At 43.1% G+C, this 27633-nt stretch overlaps 2 protein-coding genes across 2 annotated transcripts in view; one reads left to right on the top strand and one right to left on the bottom strand.

Moving 5' to 3' along the window:
• The window catches only part of LOC141047339 (uncharacterized), a 944519-nt gene that overhangs the window by 379712 nt on the left and 537174 nt on the right, over positions 1 to 27633 (top strand).
• Positions 1 to 27633, bottom strand: part of LOC141047282 (uncharacterized) — a 48137-nt gene that overhangs the window by 10812 nt on the left and 9692 nt on the right. The window contains exons 6-10 of the mRNA XM_073542312.1: positions 25538 to 25687; positions 25229 to 25408; positions 25023 to 25146; positions 24842 to 24939; positions 9691 to 9781 (exon numbers count right to left, since the gene is read on the bottom strand). Coding sequence (XP_073398413.1) covers positions 9691 to 9781; positions 24842 to 24939; positions 25023 to 25146; positions 25229 to 25408; positions 25538 to 25687 — 643 coding nt within the window. The remainder of the gene's footprint in view (positions 1 to 9690; positions 9782 to 24841; positions 24940 to 25022; positions 25147 to 25228; positions 25409 to 25537; positions 25688 to 27633) is intronic.

The following is a 27633-nucleotide window of genomic DNA, read 5'->3' as shown; positions in this document are numbered from 1 at the left end:
AGAAGAAATTGGAAGTGCACCTGAAGAAACAGAGGAATGGAAACATGTGATCCAGAGAAGCAGGAGGCAGTCAGCACCCATACTTCTCAGGAACCAGTACCAGGCTCTCACGCAGGAAAACGATGAAGAAATACATCAGGATAAGACTTTGCCCACAAACAGCAACCTTGTATGCCTTCAAAGTCCTCCTGGATGGAGAAAGAAAAATGTTATGAAGAAGAAACGGAGAGTGGTGGTCATGGGGGATTCCCTGTTGAGAGGAACAGAGGCCGCTATCTGCAGACCGGATATAACTTCAAGAGAAATGTGCTGTCTTCCAGGTGCAAAAATTAAAGATGTGTCTGACAGGATATCAGGACTCTTCAGACCTACAGAGGACTACCCATTCCTGCTACTACATGTGGGGACAAATGACACCGCAAGAAACGACCTGGAAACCATCTGCAGAGACTTTGAAGACTTAGGCAAGAAAGTGAAAGAACTGGGAGTTCAGGTGGTCTTCTCTTCCATCTTCCCAGTGGATGGCCATGGAACAAGGAGGTGGAATAAGATTCTGCAGGTGAACAACTGGCTACGTCAATGGTGCCGTCAGCAGCGTTTTGGATTTCTGGATCACGGAGTGAATTACCTATACGATGGACTACTTGCTAGAGATGGGGTGCACCTTACGAAGACTGGAAAACATGTATTTGGAAGTCGCCTTGCTACACTTGTAAGGAGAGCTTTAAACTAGAACAACATGGGAAGGGAAGCAAAAGGCCAGAAAAAGCCATACACCTGACAAATGCTATTGAGAACTCTGCTATTAGAAGTGGAAAGGAAGAACAAAGACAAAAGAATCTAATTAATACAAATATTGGAGAAAGAGAAACCAATCACAAACTAAAATGTTTCTTTACTAATGCACAAAGCATGGGCAACAAACAAGGAGAATTGGAACTACTAACACAGGAAAAGAAATATGATGTCATTGGAATCACTGAAACTTGGTGGGACAATACACGATTGGAATACAAGACTAGAAGGATATAACTTATTTTCAAGAAACAGACTTGATAAACGTGGAGGAGGTGTCTCATTGTATGTTAGAAACGCGTATATCTGCAGAGATTGAAGCTTCAGAGACTGGGAGTTCTGTGGAAACTGTTTGGGTAAGAATACAAGGACAGAACAATGGAAAGGACACCATTGTAGGCATTTACTACAGGCCGCCTGTGCAAGCTGAAGATATGGATGAACTCTTTATGCATCAAATGGCCAAGTTCTCCAAAAAATATGACATAGTTGTCATGGGAGATTTCAACTATCCAGACATTTGTTGGGAATCTCTCTCAGGCAAAACTAACAGGTCAAGGAAATTATTATCCTCTCTTGCTGACAACTTTATCTTCCAAAAGGTAGGGGAGAAAACAAGGGGAACTGCTACCTTGGATCTAATCCTTCTAAACAGGAAGGAAATGGTTGAGGAGGTAAAAGTGGCTGGGACCCTAGGAGGTAGCGACCATGCTATTTTAGAATTTTGGATAACTAGAAGAGGAAGACCTGTGAAGACTCAGACGTCAAGGTTAGATTTCAGAAAGGCAGATTTTAAGGGATTCAGAAAGAGAATTGGAGGGATCCAATGGCTGGATATCCTTAAAGACAAAAATGTCCAGGAAGGATGGGAAATCTTGAAAAATGAAATTCTCAAAGCACAATTGTTAACAATTCCGAAAAGAGGGAAGAATAGGAAGCATTTAAGGAAACCAGGATGGATGAACACAGAACTTAAGCACATGCTAAAAAGGAAGAAAAAAATGTTTATAAAATGGAAAGAGGGAGGCATATCTAAAGAAGAATATAATGCTGTCTGCAGAACCTGCAGGGCACAAATCAGATTATCTAAAGCGGACATTGAATTGAGGCTTGCAAGAGATGTCAAAAGCAATAATAAAGGATTTTGGGGATATGTCAAAAGTAAAAGAAAAGTCAAAGATGCTATAGAATTTATACAGGATGAAAATGATGAACTGGTAAGACAGGATGTTGAGAAGGCCGAAATTTTAAATTCCTATTTTGCATCTGTTTTCTCTCAGAAAGGAAATGTAACATCAACTGTTCTTCACTGTCCTATTAAGGGAATAGAAGAATCCAGGATATCTATAAACAGAAAGATAGTGAGGAAACACTTAGCTAACCTAAATGAATTCAAGTCTCCAGGTCCAGATGAATTACACCCCAGAGTACTGAAGGAGATAGCAGAAGAAATTTTTGAACCCCTCTCCATAATCTTTGAAAATTCTTGGAGAACAGGAGAAGTCCCAAAAGACTGGAGAAGAGCAAATTTTGTTCCTATCTTCAAAAGGGGAAGAAGGTGGACCCAGGCAACTATAGGCCGGTGAGTCTGACTTCTATACCAGGAAAGATCTTTGAACAAATTATTAAACAACATGTATGTCAGTACCTGGATAAGAATGAAGTGATTAAACAGAGTCAGCATGGGTTTGTAACTAATAAGTCATGTCAGACTAACTTAATTTCCTTCTACGACGGTATCACTGATTGGGTGGATCAAGGAAATGCTGTAGATATAGTATATCTTGACTTCATCAAAGCATTTGACAAAGTCTCTCATACAATCCTTATTGAAAAAATGACTAAGTATGGAATGGACAAGGCAACTGTTAGGTGGATTCACAACTGGCTTAGTGATCGGACCCAAAGAGTGGTCGTAAATGGCTGCACATCCAGTTGGAAGAATGTCTCAAGTGGGGTACCACAGGGCTCTGTCCTGGGCGCTGTATTGTTCAACATCTTTATCAACGATATAGATGAAGGAATTGAGGGTAAACTGATTAAATTTGCTGATGACACAAAGCTAGGAGAGATAATACTAGAGAAGAGAGAGAGAGGATTCAAAAAGATATAAATAAACTGGAGCAGTGGGCAGCAACTAACAGAATGGTTTTTAACAGGGAAAAATGCAAAGTACTACATCTGGGCAATAAAAATGAAAAAAGCAAATACAGAATGGGAGGACTAGGGCTAAGCAACAGCACATGTGAAAAAGACTTGGGTATACTAATAGATCACAGAATGAATATGAGTCAACAGTGTGATGCAGCAGCAAAAAAGGCAAATGCTATACTAGGATGTATTAACAGAAGCATACAGTCTAGATCACGTGAAGTCATTATTTCCCTCTACTCCTCTTTGGTCAGACCTCATCTGGAATATTGTGTCCAGTTTTGGGCACCGCATTTTAAAAAAGACATCAACAAACTGGAGCAAGTTCAAAAAAGAGCGACCAGAATGGTGACCGGTCTGCAAACCCTGTCTTATGAGGAACGGTTGCAGGATTTGGGAATGTTTAGTTTGCAAAAGAGAAGACTGAGAGGAGACTTAATAGCGGTCTACAAATATCTAAAGGGCTGTCACATTGTAGAAGGCTCATCTTTATTCTCATTTGTACAAGGAAAGACTAGAAGCAATGGGATGGAACTGAATGGGAGGAGACACAGATTAGATATTAGAAAAATTTTTTTGGACAGTTAGAGTGATCAATGAGTGGAACAGGCTGCCACGAGAAGTGGTGAGTTCTCCTTCAATGGAAGTCTTTAGAGGCTGGACAGACATCTAAGGCCGGTTTCACATTCGCGCTTTTGAGCGCAGCGACGGCCTGCGCACGGCTGCCGCTAAGCCCCGCCCCCTGCCCCGCCTCCACCGGTATCTCCGCCTCCGGGCGCATGACGTTGCATGCGTCCCCTATCTTCATCACAGAGGGCGCAGACCGTGCGCAGTCTGCGCACAGTCTGCGTTTGGCGGCGCATGCGTCCTTTTGACGGTGCTCCGAGCACAACCAAAATGCAACAGGACGCATGCGCCGCCAAACGCAGACTGTGCGCAGACTGCGCACGGCCTGCGCCCTCTGTGATGAAGATAGGGGACGCATGACGCATGCAACGTCATGCGCCCGGAGGCGGAGATACTGGTGGAGGCGGGGCAGGGCGCGGGGCTTAGCGGCGGCCGTGCGCAGGCCGTCGCTGCGCTCAAAAGCGCGAATGTGAAACCGGCCTAACTGGGATGATTTAGCAAATCCTGCTTTGAGCAGGGGGTTGGACCAGATGGCCCAGGAGGTCCCTTCCAACTCTACGATTCTATGAGGCGCTGTATGGAGCAGCAGGAATTTTTTCCATATCCTTGTATAAATCTGGGTAGTGGACTGCTTCCTGCTTTGTAGTAGCATAGCAATTAGTGTTTCTGAAAACCCTCTTGATCTTAGTAGCTGCCTTTCAAATTCCACGCCGTAAAGTGTAAGCTGTCCACTTGGGGGTGGAAAAAAGGGCCCTGGGAGAGTAGGTTGGGAATTGAAGGGAGGATCCAAGGATCTGTCACCGACATGATTCGTAGCCATGAGAACAACGGTCTCTTGGGCCAGAATGGTGCTATCAGAATTACTCTCGCCCTGTCAGCTCTGATTTTCCGAATGACCTGTGGTAGGAGAATTATCGGAGGAAAGGCATATGCCAGGTTGAATTTCCATGAAGCCCGGAGGGCATCCAGTATGTCTGGATGATCTGACGGAGACAGGGAAGCAAACACCTTTATCTGTCTGTTCTCTTTCGTGGCAAAAAGGTCCACCTGAGGTCGCCCCCATAGAGCTACTATGTCCTTGAAGACTCGGCGATTGAGGCACCACTCCCCTTGCCGAAGAGTGTGTCGGCTTAAGAAATCTGCCTCTTGGTTGTTCTCCCCCCTGATATGAAGGGCCGAGATGGACAACAAATAATTTTCGGCTAAGTTTAAGGTTTTTGCCGCAGAATACATCAGAGCCTCTGATCGAGTACATCCCTGTATGTTTATGTAGGCCACTGTAGTGGTGTTGTCCGACAAGATCCTTCTGTTGGAGATGTGGAAGAAAACGGTGTAGAGCATAATATACCGCCGTTAATTCCTTTAAATTAGACGAGTAGCCCCTTTCCTCTCTATTCCACCTTCCTTGACAAAAGCTATTCCTCATATGGGCTCCCCAGCCGTGGGGGCTAGCGTCGGTGGTTAGGATACGGGATGGTACTATAACCCATGGAACTCCTGAGGACAGATGGTCATCATTTCACCACCATTCTAGAGAAGCCAAGACTTCCTGTGACAAAGTTATCTTGTTCTCGAAGTGACCGCCATGTCGCCTATCCTCTTGGAGGATATGATGCTGCAGTGTGCGGGTATGATACTGGGCCCACCGGACTGCCGGGGTGCAAGAATTGAGCGACCCCAAGAGCGACATTGCCCCTCTCAGAGACATGCGTGGTCTTCTTATGGCTGCCTTCACCTTCTCTTTTGTGAGTGTAATGTTTACCTGATGGAGTAGACATCTCTGGGTTGTGGAGTCTAACTGGAACCCTAAGAACATCTGAATGGAATGCGGGACGAGTCTGGACTTCTGAAAGTTGATGATCCAGCCTTGATCCTGTAAAGATGAGATCGTGTCAGCTACACGTCTAGCACATTGGGTGACAGAGTTCCCGATGATTAGGAAGTCATCTAGGTAAGGTACGATTAGAGTGTCTTTCTGACGGAGATAGGCCATCACCTCTGCCATCACTTTGGTGAAGATTCTCGGTGCCGTAGATAGGCATGGCCGTAACCTGGAAAGGACGGATCTTGCCTTCGAATACCACCGCGACTCTTAGGTACCTTTGATATCTATTATGAAAAGGAATATGATAGTAAGCATCCTTCAAGTCAATCCCCGCCATTACACAATCCGGAAATAGAAGCTTTATGGTAGACCTGATTGATTCCATTTTAAACTTATAATTTTTTATAAACGTATTAAGCTTCCTTAAATTTATAATTGTCCTAAACGTACCATCTGGTTTGGAAATTAAAAATAAAGGAGAGTAGAATCCTCTACCTACCTGTCCCTCTGGGACCTCTACTAAAACCCCCTTGGATAGTAGGCTCCGAATTTCTACTTCGAGGGCCTCTTGTTGAACTATAAAGTTAAGGCGGGTTATGATAAAGAAAACATAAGGGATTTGAAGGAATTCTATTTTCATTCCCTCTTTAATGATACTTAGAATCCATGGACTCGAAGTTATTTGTTCCCATTTTGAAGAAAAATTTTTTAAATCTACCCCCTACTGGGGGGATTGATTGTTCAGTATTTATTTTCCTTTCAGAATGCTGAACCCTTAAACATGCTACCCTTCTGCTTTTCTTCCTTTGCGGGCCATCTATTTGATCTATCCGCTTGTCTCTTTCTTCCAAATGGTCGCCTTTTAAAGGCTCTCCTGTAGAAAGGGATAGAAGAATCAGGGAAGGCCTTCTTCCTTTCTTTCGCTTTGGCGAGTATATCATCTAGGGCTTTCCCAAAGAGGAACTCACCCTCGCACAGGGTGGCGCAAATCCTAGATTTCGATTGCGTGTCTCCCTTCCAACTCTTCATCCATAGTGCCCTCCTGGCGTTGTTTACAAGACCAGCCGATCTCGCTGCCAGCCGCAGAGTGTCTGCCGATGCATCGGCCATGAAGGCTGCCGCCCCTCTAATTAATGGAATAGCAGCCCGTAGTTTTTCCCTAGACACCTTCTGCTCGATTTGTTGATCCAATTGGTCCAACCATACGAGCATAGATCTGGCGGTGCATGTGCTGGCTACTGCTGGCTTAAAAATGCCTGTGGTAGACTCCCAAGACCTTTTTAATGATGACTCTGCTTTACGGTCTAGCGGATCCGCCAATAAGCCTGCGTCCTCTACCGCAGGGTTCCCCAACTCCAGTCCTCAAGGCCCACCAACAGGTCATGTTTTCAGGATTTCCTTTAGTATTGCTCAGGTGATAATTGCTTCACCTGTGCAATACAAAGGAAATCATGAAAACATGATCTGTTGGTGGGCCTTGAGGACTGGAGTTGGGGAACCCTGCTCTACCGGAATAGTAGACTGCTTTGAGGTGGAGGCTACAACAGCATCAACCTTTGGCACCTTGGTCCATTTTAATAGCTCGTCATCGCTAAATGGATACTTCCTTTTTGAGGCTAATGGGAGAAAACTTCTTTGATCGTGTTTTTCCCCACTCTCTTTTTATTAGGGCCTTAACTGCCGGTATTACCGGAAATGCTCTCCTTTTCTTTTCCGCCAACCCCGTAAACATTATTTCTTGTGCGGTTTGGACACCCTTTGTCTCCTCACACCCCATAGTGTTCCTCACAGACTTCACTAAGTTATCCACACTATCTAGGGGAAAACATGAACGTCCCTCAATGTCTGATGATGATGATGACGACGTGAGTGAGGAATCAGAGATCTCCTCCTGCTCTGATTCTGAGCTGAGGGTCACTTGTTTTTTGCTCCTAGTTTCTGAGGGAGTACTGGCATGGGTAATAGCCTGTATTTCCTCCCTAATTATGGCCTGGATGTCCTTTGACGATACTGCCGACCCTTGTCTGGTTTCTCTGGTGCATTGCTTACAGAGCTTTTTGGGGTAGGAGTCAGGGAGAGGCTCCACGCATAAAGCGCATTCCTTGTGTTTGGAATTTTGTTTTTTCTAGGCCTGGAAGAGGGGAGACATGGCGAAGGGAGGAGGGGGAGAGAGGAGAGGTCAGCTTAATAGGCAGAGTATATATATTGCACACTCACCCAGTGAAGCATTTTTTACCGGATCGGATGGCTGAGATCCTGTCCTAGGCCTTGACTCTCCCACCTCGCTCCTGCGGGCAGTGTCTGTCCTGGTAGTGCGGTCCAAGGAGGAGCTGCCCCCCGCTGGAGCGTGCACTTCCGCTGGGGACATGGCTTCCTGCCGCTGAACTGCGGCGCCTGTTTAAATAGATCTCCTTTTTTTTTTTTGTGTCCCGGAAGTCGCTCCTCCCCGGGTTCCTGCGCATGCGCCGTCACGCTGCTCAGCCATCCTACCCCGTAAGTTCACTCATTACTTCCGGGGCATAAGAGCCTCTGCGCCGCCGCTTTTGTATGTGGCCCGCGCCTCTCCCCACGCTGCCACCACCACCGCTTCACTTTTTTTTTTTTTCTTTGTGCCACTGGCGCACTCACCGTCCGCAGCGGCAGCTCCCGCTTGGTGCCCCCTGGCGCGCTCCTAGGTGAGACCGGGCGGCCCCTCCCGGACCCGGTCATCACCTCCAGCTGTCAGACGAGGGGGGGACTCGTCTAACAGAGTCTCACACGACGCTGCTTCCGGACCGCAGCCCCTGCCGTTCTCAAGGACACTGCGCAAGCGGCATGCATCTGGCCCAGGTATGTTCTTTCTGAAGGATCGTCCTGAGGTTCCCTGGGAACAGGAAACCAAAACTGAGGAGGAGAGGCGGACCGCCCCCTTTTATCTTTCTGTAGGGTTTCCTGTTCCAGATGGGGCGGATCCGATACCTCCAGTGGGTGCTGTCGTGGTGAAGGGTAATATGAAAACATTACAAGGCAATTATATAAATAGACTAGATGGTGGCCCGATTCTATCGCATCGGGTATTCTAGAGTCTCTGTTAAAATAAAAAATAGTGATATACTCACCTCCCGACGGCCCCCAGACTCTTTCTCTCCTCTAACCACGCTCCCGGCATCTTCCGGTCCCAGTAATGCTTAGCGCAAAATGTACTCCAGTTACACCCAGAGCTGCAGTCACTGTTCAGATCTTACCTAATGTATTCTACTCCAGTTACACCCAGAGCTGCATTCACTTTTCTGCTGTCACCTAATGAATTGTACGCAAGTTACACCCAGAGCTGCAGTCACGGTTCTACTGTTACCTAATTACCTAATGTATTGTACTCCAGAATATGTACAGGACTGTGCCTGTGTAATGAGCAATGCAGCAGTGATGCCTTTAACGGCTGTAATGTGCCTGTACAATAAGAAATGCGGCCGTGTTGCCACGACGACTAAGCAACTGTCGCTGATTGGTCGTGGCAGTTAGGCAGCGACCAATCAGCGAGGTGGGATTTCCATTACAGACAGACAGAATTAGACAAAATAAATAGAAAATATGACGTGGAGTGATTCCATGATACCAGGGCTCGAGCCATGCCAACACATCTCCTGCAGGTGTGAATAAATGCATATTACAGCCATCAGCCACGCACAGCTTAGAGACATATCATGGCTCAGGTGTAATGGTTTTCCTGTAGTTTATCACAAGCCTCCTTGAAGTTAGTCGGTATAAAAAGAAATTGAAAAGTCAGGATAAAGGGAAACTCTGTTGTTATTGTACAGAAATTCACACTTGGCCTCACGGCACATTTAATGTTGTCGATCATAAAAGCGAAGTTTGGCCAGAAAGACTGGACCTGGTCTTGTAGGGACCATATGAGACATTCAGCAGCACAGAAGGGAAAGAAGGTAGATTCATCCAATAACATATCATTATCCTCCGCTTTCTCTAAGAGACCCAACATATTTTTCTTCAAGTGATTTTCGAACTTGTCAGCACATTCTACATACACTGTCATTTGGCTTTGTAATTTACAGATCTTGGCAGGTAAGGGTCAGCGTCTTTAAGTTGGATCTACCAGGTTATAAGTCCTAAAGAAAAGCTTTCAATGCCTAAAGTCATTTGAAAACTTTTGGGTGCTTGAATATGTTGTGGTCGAAAGGCAAAATGGTGATCACACGATTGTAATACGGCCGGAACACACCACCGATAAAGCAGCCACAGCCGGTGACTAGGAAGAATATGTGACTTCTCGGCATTTAGTGGTTACTACTCACCTGGGTAGTCATATGTAGGAATCTCCTCTTTACGCCACTCATCACCCCTCACATATGTCTCTGTAGTATTAATATGGGTCAGATCTTCACCCTGAAACAAATATTGTAAAAGTCACCGACAGATGGAGAAGTCACATCTATGATCAGCTCTAATCCTGCCATCTCCACCGTTCTCATTACACAAATTTATATATATATATATATATATATATATATATATATATATATATATATATATATATATATATATATATACATACATACACACACATACATACATACAAAGATTGGAGTAAAATAATACTTTTCTTTATTTCTTCAAAAAGGTTAAAAAGATGACCCATAAGGATCAGGAACCAGAGGAACCAGAGTGCGTGGCAGAAATAAACGCAAATGGGACTACGCGTTTCGGCGACCTATTCGCCTTCTTCACGGTCCAAACCTAATCTGCTCCTTGTATGTGGAGCCATATAAAGGGCAATCCTGAATAAAATTAGTGCAAATAATTACAAACATATGTGTAAATAAACAAAACAACAGAGGAATGCAGAGAAAGGGTTTAACCAATTTGCTACTGAGGATTACCTAACAGCATTGCTACAAAATGAACAACTATTACTTATGTAATGAAAAATACAAATAAACGTCCTAAATAATGACATGATAATATATAATAGGATGATAAAAAGAATATACAACGCGGAAAGGTTGTACAAAAAAAAAAAAAAAATTATTGAAAATAAGATAAACTCCACTGAAACCTCAATAATGTATAATATCTGTACGGCTATTAAATCCTAAAGGAGTTCTTGTACCCATTTCAAAAATCCATTTGCTTTCTCTAGCTAAAACCTTCCTGCGTAAGTCCCCCCCTCTAAGAGGTTTTTTTACTTGTTCAATTCCCATGAAGGAAAAACTAGATAAATTACCACTATGAATTTTAGAGAAATGGCGTGAGACAACTGAAGCTCCAACCAAAGGTAAATTTTTAGCATCGGATATGTTTTCTCATCCTGGTTTTCAATGAATTCATAGTACAACCAATATACTGAAGTCTACAAGAGCTGCAGCTGATCAGATAGATCACATTTTCAGTGTTGCAGTTTATAAAAGATGCAACACTAAACTCTTTGTTATTAGAAAATGAAGAAAAAAACTTTTGATTTATTAGCAAAGCCACAGCAGATGCAGACATTAGCTCCACATTTGAAGAAACCCACGGTTTGTATAGTTTTTAACCAATTATTGGACTTCTTGTTCTGATCAATAAACATGCTAGGAGACAATAAAGACGCTAAGGTAGGTGCCCGTTTAGCTACAAACGCCACATTATGATTGTTCACAATATTTTTTAAAACATCATCCTGCGTTAAAAGTGGCAAGTACCGTTTTATAATGCTGACTATGGTATTATATTGTGGGCTGTAATTCGTACTAAATACCACCTTCGAATCAAATGAGTTCATTGAACGTCTCTCAGTTTTCTCCTGAAGAAGTGAACTTCTATCAATATTATTGAAGCAGTGGGGGAGATGTCCAATATTAATTTAATAACAAATTAAATGTAATAATGTAAACCAAATATGCAAACAACCCCTCTGAAACAATGGATGGCAGACCATCCGGTAAGAAACCACTATGCACACTGAGTATGGTGGAAGGTGAAACTGACAAGGTACCATATACTTGTAATGAATGCAGCAACATGAAAAATAGATAAAATACCCTGTATTAAAATATTAATGGGTGTACACATTAAGCATAAAAAGGCATCCCCAAAATTTATACATGGCATAATAGCATGATAGGCTATAACAAAGTTTTATAAGTAGCCATATAATGCAGGCTCAATGATAAAAAAAAAAATACAAAGATTGTATACTAAATAAAGTCCCCAAAGTAGATATATATAATATGTGGTACTATTAGGAAATAATATATATGTGCATAGATCAGAGAACAATAAATTCCAGTGCGTGATAAAAATTCATCGTGCAAAGAGCAAAAATCACATTGTACAATGGGGAAAAGAGAGTGTTAGAGAATTAATACCTCATGAGCCAAGGGTGGATGCCTGAGAACGCGCCCCGACGCGCGTTTCGGAGAAAAAAACTCCTTCGGCTCATGAGGTATTAATTCTCTAACACGCTCTTTTCCCCATTGTACAATGTGATTTTTGCTCTTTGCACGATGAATTTTTATCACGCACTGGAATTTATTGTTCTCTGATCTATGCACATATATATTATTTCCTAATAGTACCACATATTATATATATCTACTTTGGGGACTTTATTTAGTATACAATCTTTGTATATTTTTTTTATCATTGAGCCTGCATTATATGGCTACTTATAAAACTTTATGTTATAGCCTATCATGCTATTATGCCATGTATAAATTTTGGGGATGCCTTTTTATGCTTAATGTGTACACCCATTAATATTTTAATAAAGGGTATTTTATCTATTTTTCATGTTGCTGCATTCATTACAAGTATATGGTACCTTGTCAGTTTCACCTTCCACCATACTCAGTGTGCATAGTGGTATCAATATTATTGACAATTCCTCTATCTCTGCTAAGTGACCACTTAGAATATCCTCTTTTTAATAGGTTAGTGCAGGTTTTGTTGGCTTCCATCTCAAAATCCGTATCCAAGGTGCTGTTTCTTTTTAATCTAGTAAGTTCACCTACCGGAATGTTTTTTTATAACATGTTTGGGATGGTTAGAAGTTGCCGTGAGAATGCTGTTGCATGCCGTGGGTTTCCTATAAGGGGCCACAGTAACTTTATTCCCACTGCTGTCTCCACATAATTTTAAATCCAAAAAATTGATGGAACACAAGTCACTAGAACTAGTAAAGCGTAAATTGAAATCATTGTTATTCAGATAAACAACAAACTCATCCAAAAATAAGGTGTCACCCCTCCAGATAAACATCAAGTCATCAATGTAGCGTCCCAGCCATATAATGTTGTCCTTAAAGGGATTATCATCAATATAAATATATTTTTCCTCCCAAACGGACATAACGATGTTGGCTAGGGACGGAGAAAATTTTGCACCCATACTCACACCCTGTATCTGGAGAAAATACCTCTCGAAGGAAACGTAATTATGCGTTAGTAAGAATCGTTATGGCCTTCAAAAGGAAAGTTTGAATATGTGCTAGATATTTGCTGTACTTAGATAGATAGTATTCAGCACAACTAATAGCAATGTGATGGGAGATAGAAGGATATAATCCTACTACATCACAAGAGAGCCAAGAATAATCAGCCTGCCATTGAATTTTCTCTAGTATAGAAACAGTAACTTTTGTGTCTCTCAAATGACTTGGGGTCCGCGTTGTATATTCTTTTAATCATCCTATTATATATTATCATGTCATTATTTAGGACGTTTATTTGTATTTTTCATTACATAAGTAATAGTTGTTCATTTTGTAGCAATGCTGTTAAGTAATCCTCAGTAGCAAATTGGTTAAACCCTTTCTCTGCATTCCTCTGTTGTTTTGTTTATTTACACATATGTTTATAATTATTTGCACTAATTTTATTCAGGATTGCCCTTTATATGGCTCCACATACAAGGAGCAGATTAGGTTTGGACCGTGAAGAAGGCGAATAGGTCGCCGAAACGCGTAGTCCCATTTGCGTTTATTTCTGCCACGCACTCTGGTTCCTGATCCTTGTGGGTCGTCTTTTTAACCTTTTTGAAGAAATAAAGAAAAGTATTATTTTACTCCAATCCTGGATTGCTGAGTCCTTGCTGGATTTCCTCTTTGTTCTCCTATTGAAGGACATACATACTATATATACAGTGGGGAAAAAAAGTATTTAGTCAGTCAGCAATAGTGCAAGTTCCACCACTTAAAAAGATGAGAGGCGTCTGTAATTTACATCATAGGTAGACCTCAACTATGGGAGACAAACTGAGAAAAAAAAAATCCAGAAAATCACATTGTCTGTTTTTTTTTCATTTTATTTGCATATTATGGTGGAAAATAAGTATTTGGTCAGAAACAAAATTTCATCTCAATACTTTGTGATATATCCTTTGTTGGCAATGACAGAGGTCAAACGTTTTCTGTAAGTCTTCACAAGGTTGCCACACACTGTTGTTGGTATGTTGGCCCTTTCCTCCATGCAGATCTCCTCTAGAGCAGTGATGTTTTTGGCTTTTCGCTTGGCAACATGGACTTTCAACTCCTTCCAAAGGTTTTCTATAGGGTTGAGATCTGGAGACTGGCTAGGCCACTCCAGGACCTTGAAATGCTTCTTACGAAGCCACTCCTTCGTTGCCCTGGCGGTGTGCTTTGGATCATTGTCATGTTGAAAGACCCGGCCACGTTTCATCTTCAATGCCCTTGCTGATGGAAGGAGGTTTGCACTCAAAATCTCACGATACATGGCCCCATTCATTCTTTCATGTACCCGGATCAGTCGTCCTGGCCCCTTTGCAGAGAAACAGCCCCAAAGCATGATGTTTCCACCACCATGCTTTACAGTAGGTATGGTGTTTGATGGATGCAACTCAGTATTCTTTTTCCTCCAAACACGACAAGTTGTGTTTCTACCGAACAGTTCCAGTTTGGTTTCATCAGACCATAGGACATTCTCCCAAAACTCCTCTGGATCATCCAAATGCTCTCTAGCAAACTTCAGACGGGCCCGGACATGTACAGGCTTAAGCAGTGGGACACGTCTGGCACTGCAGGATCTGAGTCCATGGTGGCGTAGTGTGTTACTTATGGTAGGCCTTGTTACATTGGTCCCAGCTCTCTGCAGTTCATTCACTAGGTCCCCCCGCGTGGTTCTGGGATTTTTGCTCACCGTTCTTGTGATCATTCTGACCCCACGGGGTGGGATTTTGCGTGGAGCACCAGATGGAGGGAGATTATCAGTGGTGTTGTATGTCTTCCATTTTCTAATTATTGCTCCCACAGTTGATTTCTTCACGCCAAGCTGGTTGGCTATTGCAGATTCAGTCTTCCCAGCCTGGTGCAGGGCTACAATTTTGTTTCTGGTGTCCTTTGACAGCTCTTTGGTCTTCACCATAGTGGAGTTTGGAGTCAGACTGTTTGAGGGTGTGCACAGGTGTCTTTTTATACTGATAACAAGTTTAAACAGGTGCCATTACTACAGGTAATGAGTGGAGGAAAGAGGAGACTCTTAAAGAAGAAGTTACAGGTCTGTGAGAGCCAGAAATCTTGATTGCTTGTTTCTGACCAAATACTTATTTTCCACCATAATATGCAAATAAAATGAAAAAAAAACAGACAATGTGATTTTCTGGATTTTTTTTTCTCAGTTTGTCTCCCATAGTTGAGGTCTACCTATGATGTAAATTACAGACGCCTCTCATCTTTTTAAGTGGTGGAACTTGCACTATTGCTGACTGACTAAATACTTTTTTTCCCCACTGTATGTATATATATATATATATATATATATATATATATATATATATATATATATATATACACATACATATACATACACATATACACATACATACATATACACTCAAAATCTGTATTAGCCCGCGCTATACAAATCCACAGTTCTGATTTGGGTGAAATTTGGCACCCCCCTCTCCACCCACAGGGGCAGAATACTGCACACGTTAAATCTCTGTAGCGTCCACCAGTCATGAGATTGAGGCCCCCGAAGTTAGGCCCTATACATATAATGGAGAAATGTGAAAGTGCTGAGGGGAAAACAACAGTTGTGTCTGACAGGGACGGATTATAGCGACGGCACCAAAAAGTCACTGCTAAAGGGGCCGCACCACCACACAACACACAAACATTTCATTTCAACATTTCAACCATACAAACATCACATACAGCACACATATACCAACCCACAAGCACAACACCATACAAATGCCACAACACATCACACATACACCAGACCACCCTAGACACACACAACACAAACACCACCCACAAAAACCACAACAGCACCCCATAAATACCACACACACACGCACGGACCACACACGCATGGAAACACTCAGATGGATGCACCCTACGCACACGGACGAACATTACTGAGCAGCAATATTGGTCAGGTGAAAAATGCCTCATAGTAAGATTGTCATTATTGCTTATTATACAGGGAGCTTTAATCACTGAAGCTGCTGAGGTAAAGTGAAAGCTCAGCTCTGATTGGTTGCTATGGGCAACTAGACAAGTTTGCCTGTGAGGCAGTTTTCATTACGGAGATGCGAGCTCCTTCAGGTCATAGTAATACTGTGTGAGGGTTGCTCTGCATTTACTATTCATCCTATTACATCTCTTATCAGTGTCAGGTGAAACTAAAGGGTCATAATCCTAAGGATTGTTTTTTAAAATGCCACCCAAAAAAATGACTATCTATTGAGAAAGTTCAACCAAAAGCTAAGAAAGCAAAATTGTGTCAAAGAGCTGAGACAAGTGAACAACGTGACTCGCAGTTGGAAAGGAAACAGATGAGACAGGCTAAATGTAAGGCAGCTGAGACATCAGAGCAACAGGACTGTCATCTTCATAAGAATCGGATAAGGCTGGCTGAAGCAAGGAATATGGAAACATCTGAACAAAAGAATGAACGTTGTGAAAATGACCGCATACAACATATGCAACCTGTGCAAAGATGTAGGCAGGCTGATTTGAGTTTGGAAGCATTTCACCTCGACCCAATTCAGGACTATAGGTCACACCATGAAGTCATAATTGGCAAAATGGAGATAATATGCAAACAATGTCAAGCAAAGAAGTTTAACTTGGAATCGCCCAGTATGTGCTGCTCAAATGTCAAAGTCAGTTTGCCAACTTTAAATCTACCTCCTGAACCAATTCTTTCATACATGTCAGGAACAACTCCCGAGTCCAAGCATTTCCAACAACTATTTGCTCTTTATCTTCCTACTCCTACTGATTTCAGGAGACATCTCCCCCAACCCCTAACCTACCTCATATCGAAACCATAATAATCTTATTAATATTACTTGCACTCCCTCATCTCCATCTTTTAATTGTGCCCTCTGGAATACACGGTCTGTATGTAACAAGCTTCCTTTCCTGCACAACTACTTTCTGAACAACTCTCTTAATCTGTTGGCCCTCACTGTAACCTGGATTCAGGATTCTGACACTGTCTCTCCTGCTGCCATTTCCTATGGTGGCTTTCAATTCTCTCATTCCCCAAGACCCACAAACAGACATAGTGGAGGAGTCGGCATACTCCTGTCCCCACTATCCACTTTCCAGGTCATCCCCCCAGTTCCATCACTCTCATTCCCTTCTTTTGAGGTCCACACCATCAGGCTTCTTTCATCCCCTCTCCCTCAGAGTAGCGGTCATATACCGGCCCCCAGGCTAAGCCACCCACTTCCTTGACCACTTTTCAGCCTGGCTGCCGCACTTCATGTCCTCAGAAGAACTACCAACTCTTATCCTGGGAGACTTCAACATCCCCATTAACAGCCCTACTTCCACATCTGCATCCCAGCTTCTATCACTAACCACCTCTCTAGGCCTCTCGCAACTTTCAACCTCTGAGACACACAAGGACGGTAACACAACACCCTTGATCTGGTCTTTGTCCGGCTATGTTCAATCTCCCACCTAAATAACTCACCGCTTCCACTCTATGACCACAACATTCTCTCCTTCACGCTCACAAATCCTCGCCCACCACAGCTCACTCCTACTTATCACACAGTCACAAATCTACAAGCCATTAACCCTCAGACACTTTCAGACTCCCTACACTCATCACTGTCCCCAATCTCCTCTTTTTCCTGTCCTGATGTGGCTGTTCATCACTACAACGACACTCTTAGAAGCACCCTTGACCAAGTAGCTCCCCTCACCCTCAGAACCTCCAAGCAGAGTAAAATAGCCCTGACTCACATCGCAAGCTCAACTTCTCCAGCGATGCTCTAGGAGTGAACGCCTATGGAGAAAAACCCGCACACCAGAAGACTTCATCCACTTCAAATTTATGTTAAGAACCTATAACGCTGCCCTTCACCTCGCCAAACAGACCTACTACACCACCCTGATCTCACTAGCCAACAACCCCAAGAAACTTTTTGACACTTTTCACTCCCTCCTCAGGCCAAAAGCACAAGCCCCTATCACAGACATTCGTGCTGACGACCTGGCCTCCCACTTTACAGAAAAAATAGATAATATCAGTCAGGAAATCTGCTCCCAACCACCAAGTGCTGTGACTCCCATCCCTTCCTGCATCTCCCCTGGCTCACTTTCCACATTTAATCCCATCACAGAAGAAGTCTCCAGACTCCTCTCGTCCGACCACATGCACTACCGACCCTATTCCCTCACAACTCCTCCAGTTTCTCTCTCCAGTCGTCACAACTCACCTAACTGAAATCTTTAATCTCTCCCTCTCCTCGGGCATTTTCCCATCCTCCTTCAAACACACCATTGTTACTCCATTACTAAAGAAACCCACTCTCGACCCATCCTGCACAAACAACTACAGACCTGTCTCCAATCTCCCCTTCATCTCTAAACTTTTGGAGCGCCTAGTTTACTCCCACCTTATCCATTACCTCTCCACTCACTCCCTCCTAGACCCTTCACAGTCCAGCTTCTGCCCCCTACATTCGACTAAAACTGCACTCAAAGTGACCAATGACCTTCTGACAGCAAAACAAACGGTGACCACACTCTGCTCATTCTTCTTGACCTATCTGCAGCTTTCAACACTGTTGGCCACCATCTTCTACTCTCTAGGCTCCAGTTACTAGGTATTAAGGACACTGCTCTCTCCTGGTTTTGTTCTCTGGCTCCACGTCATCTCCTCTTCCTCTCGCTGTCGGGGTACCTCAGGGTTCAGTCCTTGGCCCCCTTCTCTTCTTTCTCTACACGGCCCCAACTGGACAGACCATCAGCAGATTTGGCTTTCAGTACCATCTTTATGCTGATGACACACAACTATATACGTCATTCCCCGACCTTACCACCGCTGTACTAAAGAACGCCAGTGACTGTCTGTCCGTAGTCTCCAACATCATGTCCGCTCTCTATCTGAAACTCAACCTCTCCAAAACTGAACGTCTTCTGCTCCCGCCGTCTACTAACCTCCCTAAATCTGACATTTCCCTCTCCATGGGTGGCACCACAATAACGCCCCGGCAGCAGGGGCGCTGTCTGGGTGTTATGTTTGACACCAATCTCTCCTTCACATCCCATATACAATCTCTTGCCGCTTACACCTAAAGAACATCTCTAGAATCCGCCAGTTTCTCAACATGGAAACAAAAACCCTCACTGTAGCATTGATCCACTCCCGCCTGGATTACTGCAACACTATTAACCCCTTCACTCCCAAGGGTGGTTTGCACGTTCATGACCGGGCCAATTTTTACAATTCTCACCACTGTCCCTTTATGAGGTCATCTGGAACGCTTCCATGGATCCCGGTGATTCTGACATTGTTTTCTCGTGACATATTGTACTTCATGATAGTGGTAAAATTTCATTCAAATAACTTGCGTTTATTTGTGAGAAAAATGGAAATTTGGCGAAATTTTGAAAATTTCGCAATTTTCCAACTTTGAATTTTTATGCCCTTAAATCACAGAGATACGGCACACAAAAAACTTGATAACTAACATTTCCCACATGTTTACTTTACGAGGGGCGATCCAAAAGTAATGATAATCGGTTATTTCTATTGCACACAGAAATTAAAATAAAATGTTTTCTTCTCTCTTGGGTACCCACTAGTCCAGGAAAAAAAAAAAAAAAAATCACTTTAATAGGCCACGATTCCCGGGAGCTACATTCATTTGAATATGAACTGCCAAGGAGTGAACATCAAAATGGAAAAAAAACGAGCTCAGAGCTGTCATCAAATACCTCTGCTTGAAAAAAATGTCTACCAAAGACATACACAGCGACTTGGTGGAAACATTGGGGGACTCTTCTCCTCCATATTCCACAGTTGCACGCTGGGCCAAGGAATTTAAGCTGGGAAGAACATTGACGGAAGATGAACATCGCGAATGACGCCCATCCACGTCCCTCAATGAAGAAAACGTGAAAAAAGTTGAAGTTGTGTTGGCAGATCGAAGAGTGACTATCAGGCATGTAGCTGAGGTCACAGGGATCTCATATGGCAGTATTCAAAGAATCCGTGCAATTGCGGCAGATACCGCGTCCATTTGCTATATTCAAGCAACGAGAGACGGCCTCCTGTGCCTCCTCACTTATCGGATTTCTAGATCTATGCCCAGTTATATTTGAGCTCACAGTACAGCCTCACGTACACTGATGAAGGTCATAGACCGAAACGTCTGTATGTATGTACTTTATTAAAATCAATCACTTTTCTGCATCAGAATCCACAAGTGTGTGCCAAGTTTTTGTATATCAAGGAGAATTTTTTGTCACATTTTTTGACCATGGATGAAACCTGGATCCACCACTTTGATCCCGAAACTAAACAACAATCGATGACATGGAAAAGAGCCGACGAACCGATGCCGAAGAAATTCAAAGTGTCAAGCTCAGCAGGGAAGGTTATGGCGTCCGTTTTTTGGGACGCTGAAGGAATTATTATGGTGGACTATTTGGAGAAGGGAGCCACTATTACGGGCTCCTACTACGCAGAACAAATAAGAAGATTGCGGGAGGCTATCAAGGAGAAAAGGCGCAGCAAACTGCGGGCTGGAGTGCTGTTTCACCAAGATAACGCACCGGCTCACAAAGCTGCAGTTGCCATGGCTACCATTCAAGAAGCGGGCTTTGAACTGGTGGAGCACACCCCCTATTCGCCAGATCTAGCCCCCAGTGACTTCTCTTTCCTCGGCTCAAGGAACACCTCCGGGGCAAGAAATTTGACGACAATAGAGACGTGATAACCGCTGTTGGGGAGTTTTTTGAGGGTCAAGATCAAGAATTTTTTTCGAAGGGAATTCTAAGTTTAGAAAAGAGATGGACTAAATGTATAGACTTGTTAGGAGACTATGTAGAAAAATAAAAAATTTTTTTTACTATATTCATTGTGTTTATTATTGATTATCATTACTTTTGGATCGCCCCTCGTACATCAGCACAATTTTGGAACCAAAATTGTTTTTTGTTAGGAAGTTATAAGGGTTAAAAGTTGACCAGCGATTTCTCATTTTTGCAACACCATTATATTTTTACGGACTACATCACATTTGAAGCCACTTTGCGGGGTCTATATGATAGAAAATACCCAAAAGTGACACCATTCTAAAAACTGCACCCCTTAAGGTGCTCAAAACCACATTCAAGAAGTTTATTAACCCTTTAGGTGCGTCACAGGAATTTTGAGTATTTAAAAAAAAAAATTAAACATCTAACTTTTTTTTCACAAAAAAAATACTTCAGGTTCAATTTTTTTTATTTTACCAAGGGTAACAGGAGAAATTGGACTGCAAAACTTATTGTGCAATTTGTCCTGAGTACGCTGATACCTGATATATGGGGGGGGGGGAACGACTTTCGGCACATGGCAGAGCTCAGAATGGAAGGAGCGCCGTTTGACTTTTTCAATGCAAAATTGGCTCGAATTCAGATCGGACGCCATGTCGTGTTTGGAGAGCCCATGATGTACCTAAACAGTGGAATCCCCCCACAAGTGACCCCATTTTGGAAACTAGACCCCCCAAGGAACTTATCTAGATATGTGGTGAGAACTTTGAACCCACAAGGGCTTCACAGAAGTTTATAACGTACAGCGGTACAATTAAAAAAATCATTTTTTCCACAAAAATGATCTTTTCACCCCAATTTTTATTTTCCCAAGGGTAACAGGACCCTAAAAGCTATTGTGCAATTTGTCCTGAGTACGCTGATACCCCACATGTGGGGGTAAACCACTATTTGGGCGCATGGCAGAGCTCGGAAGGGAAGCAGCACCATTTGACGTTTTTGGCTGGAATTGAGATCGGACACCATGTCGCGATTGGAAAACCCCTGATGTACCAAAACAGTGGAAACCCCCCCACAAATGACACCATTTTGTAAACTAGACCCCCCAAGGAACTTATCTAGATGTGTGGTGAGCACTTTGAACCCCCCAGTGCTTCACAGAAGTTTATAACGCCCGGGTGTGAAAATAAAAAATTCGTATTTTTTCCACAAACATGATCTTTTAGTCACCATTTTTTTTATTTTCTCAAGGGTACCAGGAGAAATTGGACCCCAAAAGTTGTTGTCCAATATGTCCTGAGTATGCTGATACTCCATATGTGGGAGAAAACTACTGTATGGGCACACGTCCGGGCTCGGAAGGGAAGTAGTGACGTTTTGGAATGCAGACTTTGATGGAATGGTCTGCGGGTGTCATGTTGCCTTTGGAGAGCCCCTGATGTACCTAAACTATTGAAACTCCCCACAAGTGACCCCATTTTGGACACTAGACCCCCCACGGAACTTATCTAGATGTGTGGTGAGCACTTTGAACCCCCAAGTGCTTCACAGAAGTTTATAACGCTCGGACGTGAAAATAAAAAAATCATTTTTTTTCCACAAAAATGATATTTTTGCCCCCAATTTTTTTATTTTCCTGAGGGTAACAGGAGAAATTGGACCCCAAAAGTTGTTTTGCAATTTGTCCTGAGTAGGCTGATACTCTACATGTGGGGGTAAAACACTGTTTGGGCGCATGGCAGAGCTTAGAAGGGAAGGAGCACCATTTGACTTTTTCAACTCAGAATTGGCTGGAATTGAGATCAGACGCCATGTTGCATTTGGAGAGCCCCTGATGTGCCCAAACAGTGGAAACCCCCAATTCTAACTCCAACCCTAACCCCAACACACCCCTAACCCTAATCTCAGCCCTAACCCTAATGGGAAAATGGAAATACATACTTTTTATTTTATTATTTCTCCCTAACTAAGGGGGTGATAACAGGGGGGGGGATTTGATTTACTATTTATGGCGGTTTTTATGTTTGGCGGCTGTCGCACGCTAAAAGACGCTTTTTATTGTAAAAATAGTTTTTGCATCACCACATATTGAGAGCTATAATTTTTCCGTATTTTGACCCACCAAGTCATGTGAGGTCTTATTTTTTGCGGGACGAGTTGACGTTTTCATTGGTACCATTTTCGGGCACGTGACATTTCTTTTGGGTGGTGCATTTATGCCGTTCCGCGTACGATAAAATTGATAAAGCGGTTTTATTCTTCGGGTCAGTACGGTTACAGCGATACCTCATTTATGTCGTTTTTTTATGTTTTGTCAGTTTTATGCAATGAAAACTATTTTATATAAAAAATAATTATTTTTCCATCGCTTTATTCTGCGAGCTATAACTTTATTTTTTCGCTGATGATGCTGTATGGCGGCTCGTTTTTTGCAGGACAAGATGACGTTTTCAGCGGTACCATGGATATTTATATGCGTCTTTTTGATCGCACGTTATTACACTTTTTGTTTGGCGGTATGATAAATCATTTTTTGCTTAGTTTTTTATTTTTATTTTTTAAGGGGTTCGCTAAAGGGGTTAACTAATGGGACAGTTTTATAGGGCGGGTCGTTACGGACGCGGCGATACCCAATATGTGTACTTTTATTGTTTTGGTTTTTTTTATTTGCAAAAAATGGATTTATTGGGGGAATATTTTTTTTTTCTAATTTATTTGGCGATTTTTTAAAAATTATTTTAACACTTTATTTTTTTTTTTAAACTTTATTACATAGTCCCAAGTGGGACATCACTGATCAGCGATCTGTCACAGGCACTACTGAAGACTTCCTCATGCCTGCGCTTTGCAGGCACTGAGGAAGCCAGCTCCCTGCAGGCCCCCGTCGCCATCTTGGATCCGGGGGCCTGTAGGGAAAGAGCCCCCAGCAGCAGCACTGCACATTGCGCTGCCGTGGGGGGCTCAGGGAAGCACGGAGGGAGCCCCCTCCCTGCCGATGCTTCCCTTTAACCCCCGGTACACCGCGATCATGTTTGATCGCGGTGTGCAAGGGGTTAACGTGTCGGGGGCGGTCCGTGACTGCCCCTGACACAGTGCCGGGTGTCAGCTGTGATAATCAGCTGACACCCGGCCGCGATCAGCGGCGCTCACCACGTGGGCGCCGCTGATCGCGCTAGACATACTATCCCGTCCATGGGCATAGGGGCCCGGGTCCCATGGACGGGATAGTACGTCTGATGTCAGGAAGGGGTTAATAGGCCTCCCCGTCACTCGACTATCCCCTCTCCAGTCCATACTTAATGCAGTGGCCAGGATCGTCCATCTCGCTAATCGGTACTCGGACACATCCGCTCTTCGCCAGTCCTTACAATGGCTGCCCATTCATTATAGGATCCAACTCAAAGTACTTGTTCTCACCCACAAAGCTCTTCACAGTGCAGCACTCCCCCTACATCTCAACCCTCATTTCTGTCTATTGGCTTAACCGACCGCTGCGCTCTGCAAACGACTTTCGACTAACCTCTGCACTAATCCGTACCTCCCACTCCCAACTCCAAGACTTCTCCCGTGCTACGCCAATTCTCTGGAATGCTCTACGCCAAGAAATTAGGACTATCCACAATTTGATTAGTTTCAGGCGCTCCCTCAAAACACATTTGTTCAGAGCGGCCTATCACGTTCACTAATCAAAGTCATTTTAAGTGTAAGTGTGCATGTGTAGCCCATTCACTATCTCCATCCATCCCTCACTTTCTCAAGATGGCTGGACCATCATTATAAATACACCATTGTAATTACACCCCTGTACTTTGTATCTCCCCCACCTCATTGTAGATTGTAAGCTCTCACAAGCAGGGGCGTCTTATTTTGCTTTAATTATTGTATTGTTAACGTTGTTACTTATGACTTGTGTTTTGAAACTGTTAAACTGTAAAGCGCTGCGGAATATGTTGGCGCTATATAAAGATTATTACTATTATTTTCTGCAAAATATTAGGAGATACAATTCATCTTTCTAGATGACATCCTTTGGTACGACAGTGGTAAATTTTACTTTAGTTACCATAACCAACAATTTAACATATTTTCCGAGAGCGAAGCCACGGGTATTCTACTAGTAAAACATATAATACTGGTGGATAAAACAAGACTGAGCACAAGACCTTCGCAAACATCTACATATAATAGGGGAGATCTCATGACACCTTCTCTCCATCTACCTGATTAACCTGAGGAACACTGGGATCTTCTTGTTTACAGTCCTGTGGAAGAAAAGGACGGGGACATCTCTCTGGTGTTGTCCTCTCACTGCATAGATCTGGAGGAAACACATACAGGGACTGAATTCATTCTTTACATACAGATAATTATAAGCCGCGTGTATTTAGTCCTGTCTATTACCTGGTGATGTGAGGGGCTGGGGAACCTCAATCATGACGTCCTTGTACAGATCTTTGTGTCCTTCTAAATACTCCCACTCCTCCATGGAGAAATAGACAGCGACATCCTGACACCTTATAGGAACCTGACACATACAATGATACCGTCATCCCCCGATCCCTTCATAGCATTACTGTATAATGTCCCAGCATTCCCAGCAGTGTCACCTCTCCAGTCAGCAGCTCAATCATCTTGTAGGCGAGTTCCAGGATCTTCTGGTCCTTCATGTCCTCATGGATCATGGGGTGAGGTGTAGCCCCTGTGATTGGGCTCAGGGATCTTCCCCATCCCTCAGACACAGGGTCCTGACAGCGCTCACTAGAGGTCTTCTTCACTACTGTGTAATCCTGGTTATGGAGAGACACATTAATAAATCTCACTACAGACATTTCCAGAGTCCTCACCTCTCCAGTTCTGTCCATCTGTTATTCCCATAGATAAGAATGATGTAATGTGACGTCATCAGGATCTCTCACCTCCCCAGTAAGCCGGAAGAGGATCTCTAGGGTGAGGTGTAATATCCTCTCCGCCATCTTGTCTCTGTCCATATCCATCTTTGACAGGTAAATCAGGAAAATTCTCTTATGTAGAAGATCTTCACTGAGAGGATCCGATATTGTAGAGACCTGAATGAGAAGATGAGCCGATGTAACATCATAAAAATCCTGTGTAATAATACAATTACTGGAGATAATAAGGGAAACATATGAGATTTATCATTTTACAGTATTTAGTTTCCTTCTTTAAATTTATATACGTAAAGCAGAAAATCTGTGTGTGATAGCCCGTGGAATACAAAACCACGTATTTCTTCTTGTTTTGGGGAAATTTTGCACGGCCTGTATTTAACACCAGACTAAAAATGCTGCGAACATTAAAACTCAAAATATCCCCCCCAGAATTAAGACTACAGAAATAAAGGAGAAAATGGGTGTTTGTGCGTTAAATGCAAAACGACAGTTGTTGCCCAAAGGTCCCAAAGATCAAGGACAGCGCCCAAAGAGTCGTTCTTAAAGGGGCAGCAACCATATAGTCGCTAAGATGCGGCAACCTGGTAAGTCGCTCTAAAGGCTATAATTATAACAATGGCTGCGTGAGAAGTAACGGAGGCCTCATTTATATGAGAATTGCCTCACAGTAAGATCGTTCTGTTACCTATAGCAACCAGAGTGCAGTTTCAGCATTGAAGCTACAGAGATAACGTGAAATCTGAGCTCTGATTGGTTGCTATGGACAACTAGAACAGTCTGACTGTGAGGCAGTCTCACATTTTCTGCTTTATATACAGTGGGGGAAATAAGTATTTGATCCCCTCCTGATTTTGTGCGTTTGCCCATTGACAAAGACATGAATAGTCTATAATTTTAAGGGTAGTTTAACCCCTTAATCCCATGTGACGTACTATCCCGTCCATGTGCCCTGGGACTTAATTCCCGCTGATCGCGGCCGGGTGTCAGCTGATTACCACAGCTGACACAATGTGTCAGGGGCGGTCACGGACCGCCCCCGACACATTAACCCCTTGCACACCGCGATCAAACACGATCGCGGTGTACCAGGGTTAAAGGGAAGCATCAGCAGGGAGGGGACTCCCTCCGTGCTTCCCTGAGCCCCCCACAGCAGCGCAATGTGCAGCGCTGCTGCAGGACTCCTTCCCTACAGGTCCACGGGGACCTTCGGGGGCCTGCAGGGAGCTGACTTCCTCACTGCCTGCAAAGCGCAGGCATGAGGAAGTCTGATTATATTCCTGTGACAGATCGCTGATCTGTCACAGTGATTTGTGATGTGACAACCTAATAAAGTTAACAAAAAAAAAAAGTGTAAAAATAATTAAAAAAAAAAAAACCGCTAAATTAGAAAATTAAAAAAAAAAAAAATTCCACCAAAAAATTCATTTTTTGGAAATAAGAAAAAAAACAATAGAAGTACACATATTTGGTATCGCCGCGTCCGTAGCGACCCGCCCTATAAAACTCTCCCATTAGTTAACCCCTTTAGCGAACCCCTTAAAAAATAAAAATAAAAAACGAAGCAAAAATAATTATTTATTATACCGCCGAACAAAAGTGCAATAACGCGCGATCACAAAGACGCATATAAATATCCATGGTACCGCTGAAAACGTCATCTTGTCCCGCAAAAACGAGCCGCAATACAGCATCATCAGCAAAAAAATACTGACCTGAATAAAAGCGCTTTATCAATTTTACCGCACACGGAACGGCGAAAACGCACCCCCCAAAAGAAATTCATGAAACACTGGTTTTTGTTCATTCTGCGTCCCAAAAAGCGATCAAAAAATGTCACGTGCCCGAAAATGGTACAAATAAAAACGTCAACGCATCCCGCAAAAAATAAGACCTCACATGACTCAGTGGGTCAAAATATGGAAAAATTATAGCTTTCAATATATGGTGATGCAAAAACTATTTTTACAATAAAAAGCGTCTTTTAGCGTGCGACAGCTGCCAAAAATAGTAAATCAAACCCTCCGTTATCACCCCCTTAGTTAGGGAAAAATAATAAAATTAAAAGAAAATGTATTTCTTTCCATTTTCCCGTTAGGGCTAGG

The sequence above is a fragment of the Dendrobates tinctorius genome, unplaced genomic scaffold, assembly GCF_039654945.1.
Source record: "Dendrobates tinctorius isolate UK_male_01 unplaced genomic scaffold, ASM3965494v1 ptg000126l, whole genome shotgun sequence".
NCBI lineage: Eukaryota > Metazoa > Chordata > Amphibia > Anura > Dendrobatidae > Dendrobates > Dendrobates tinctorius.
Note: the sequence above shows the minus strand (reverse complement) of the source record. Positions and strands in the feature narration are given on the sequence as shown.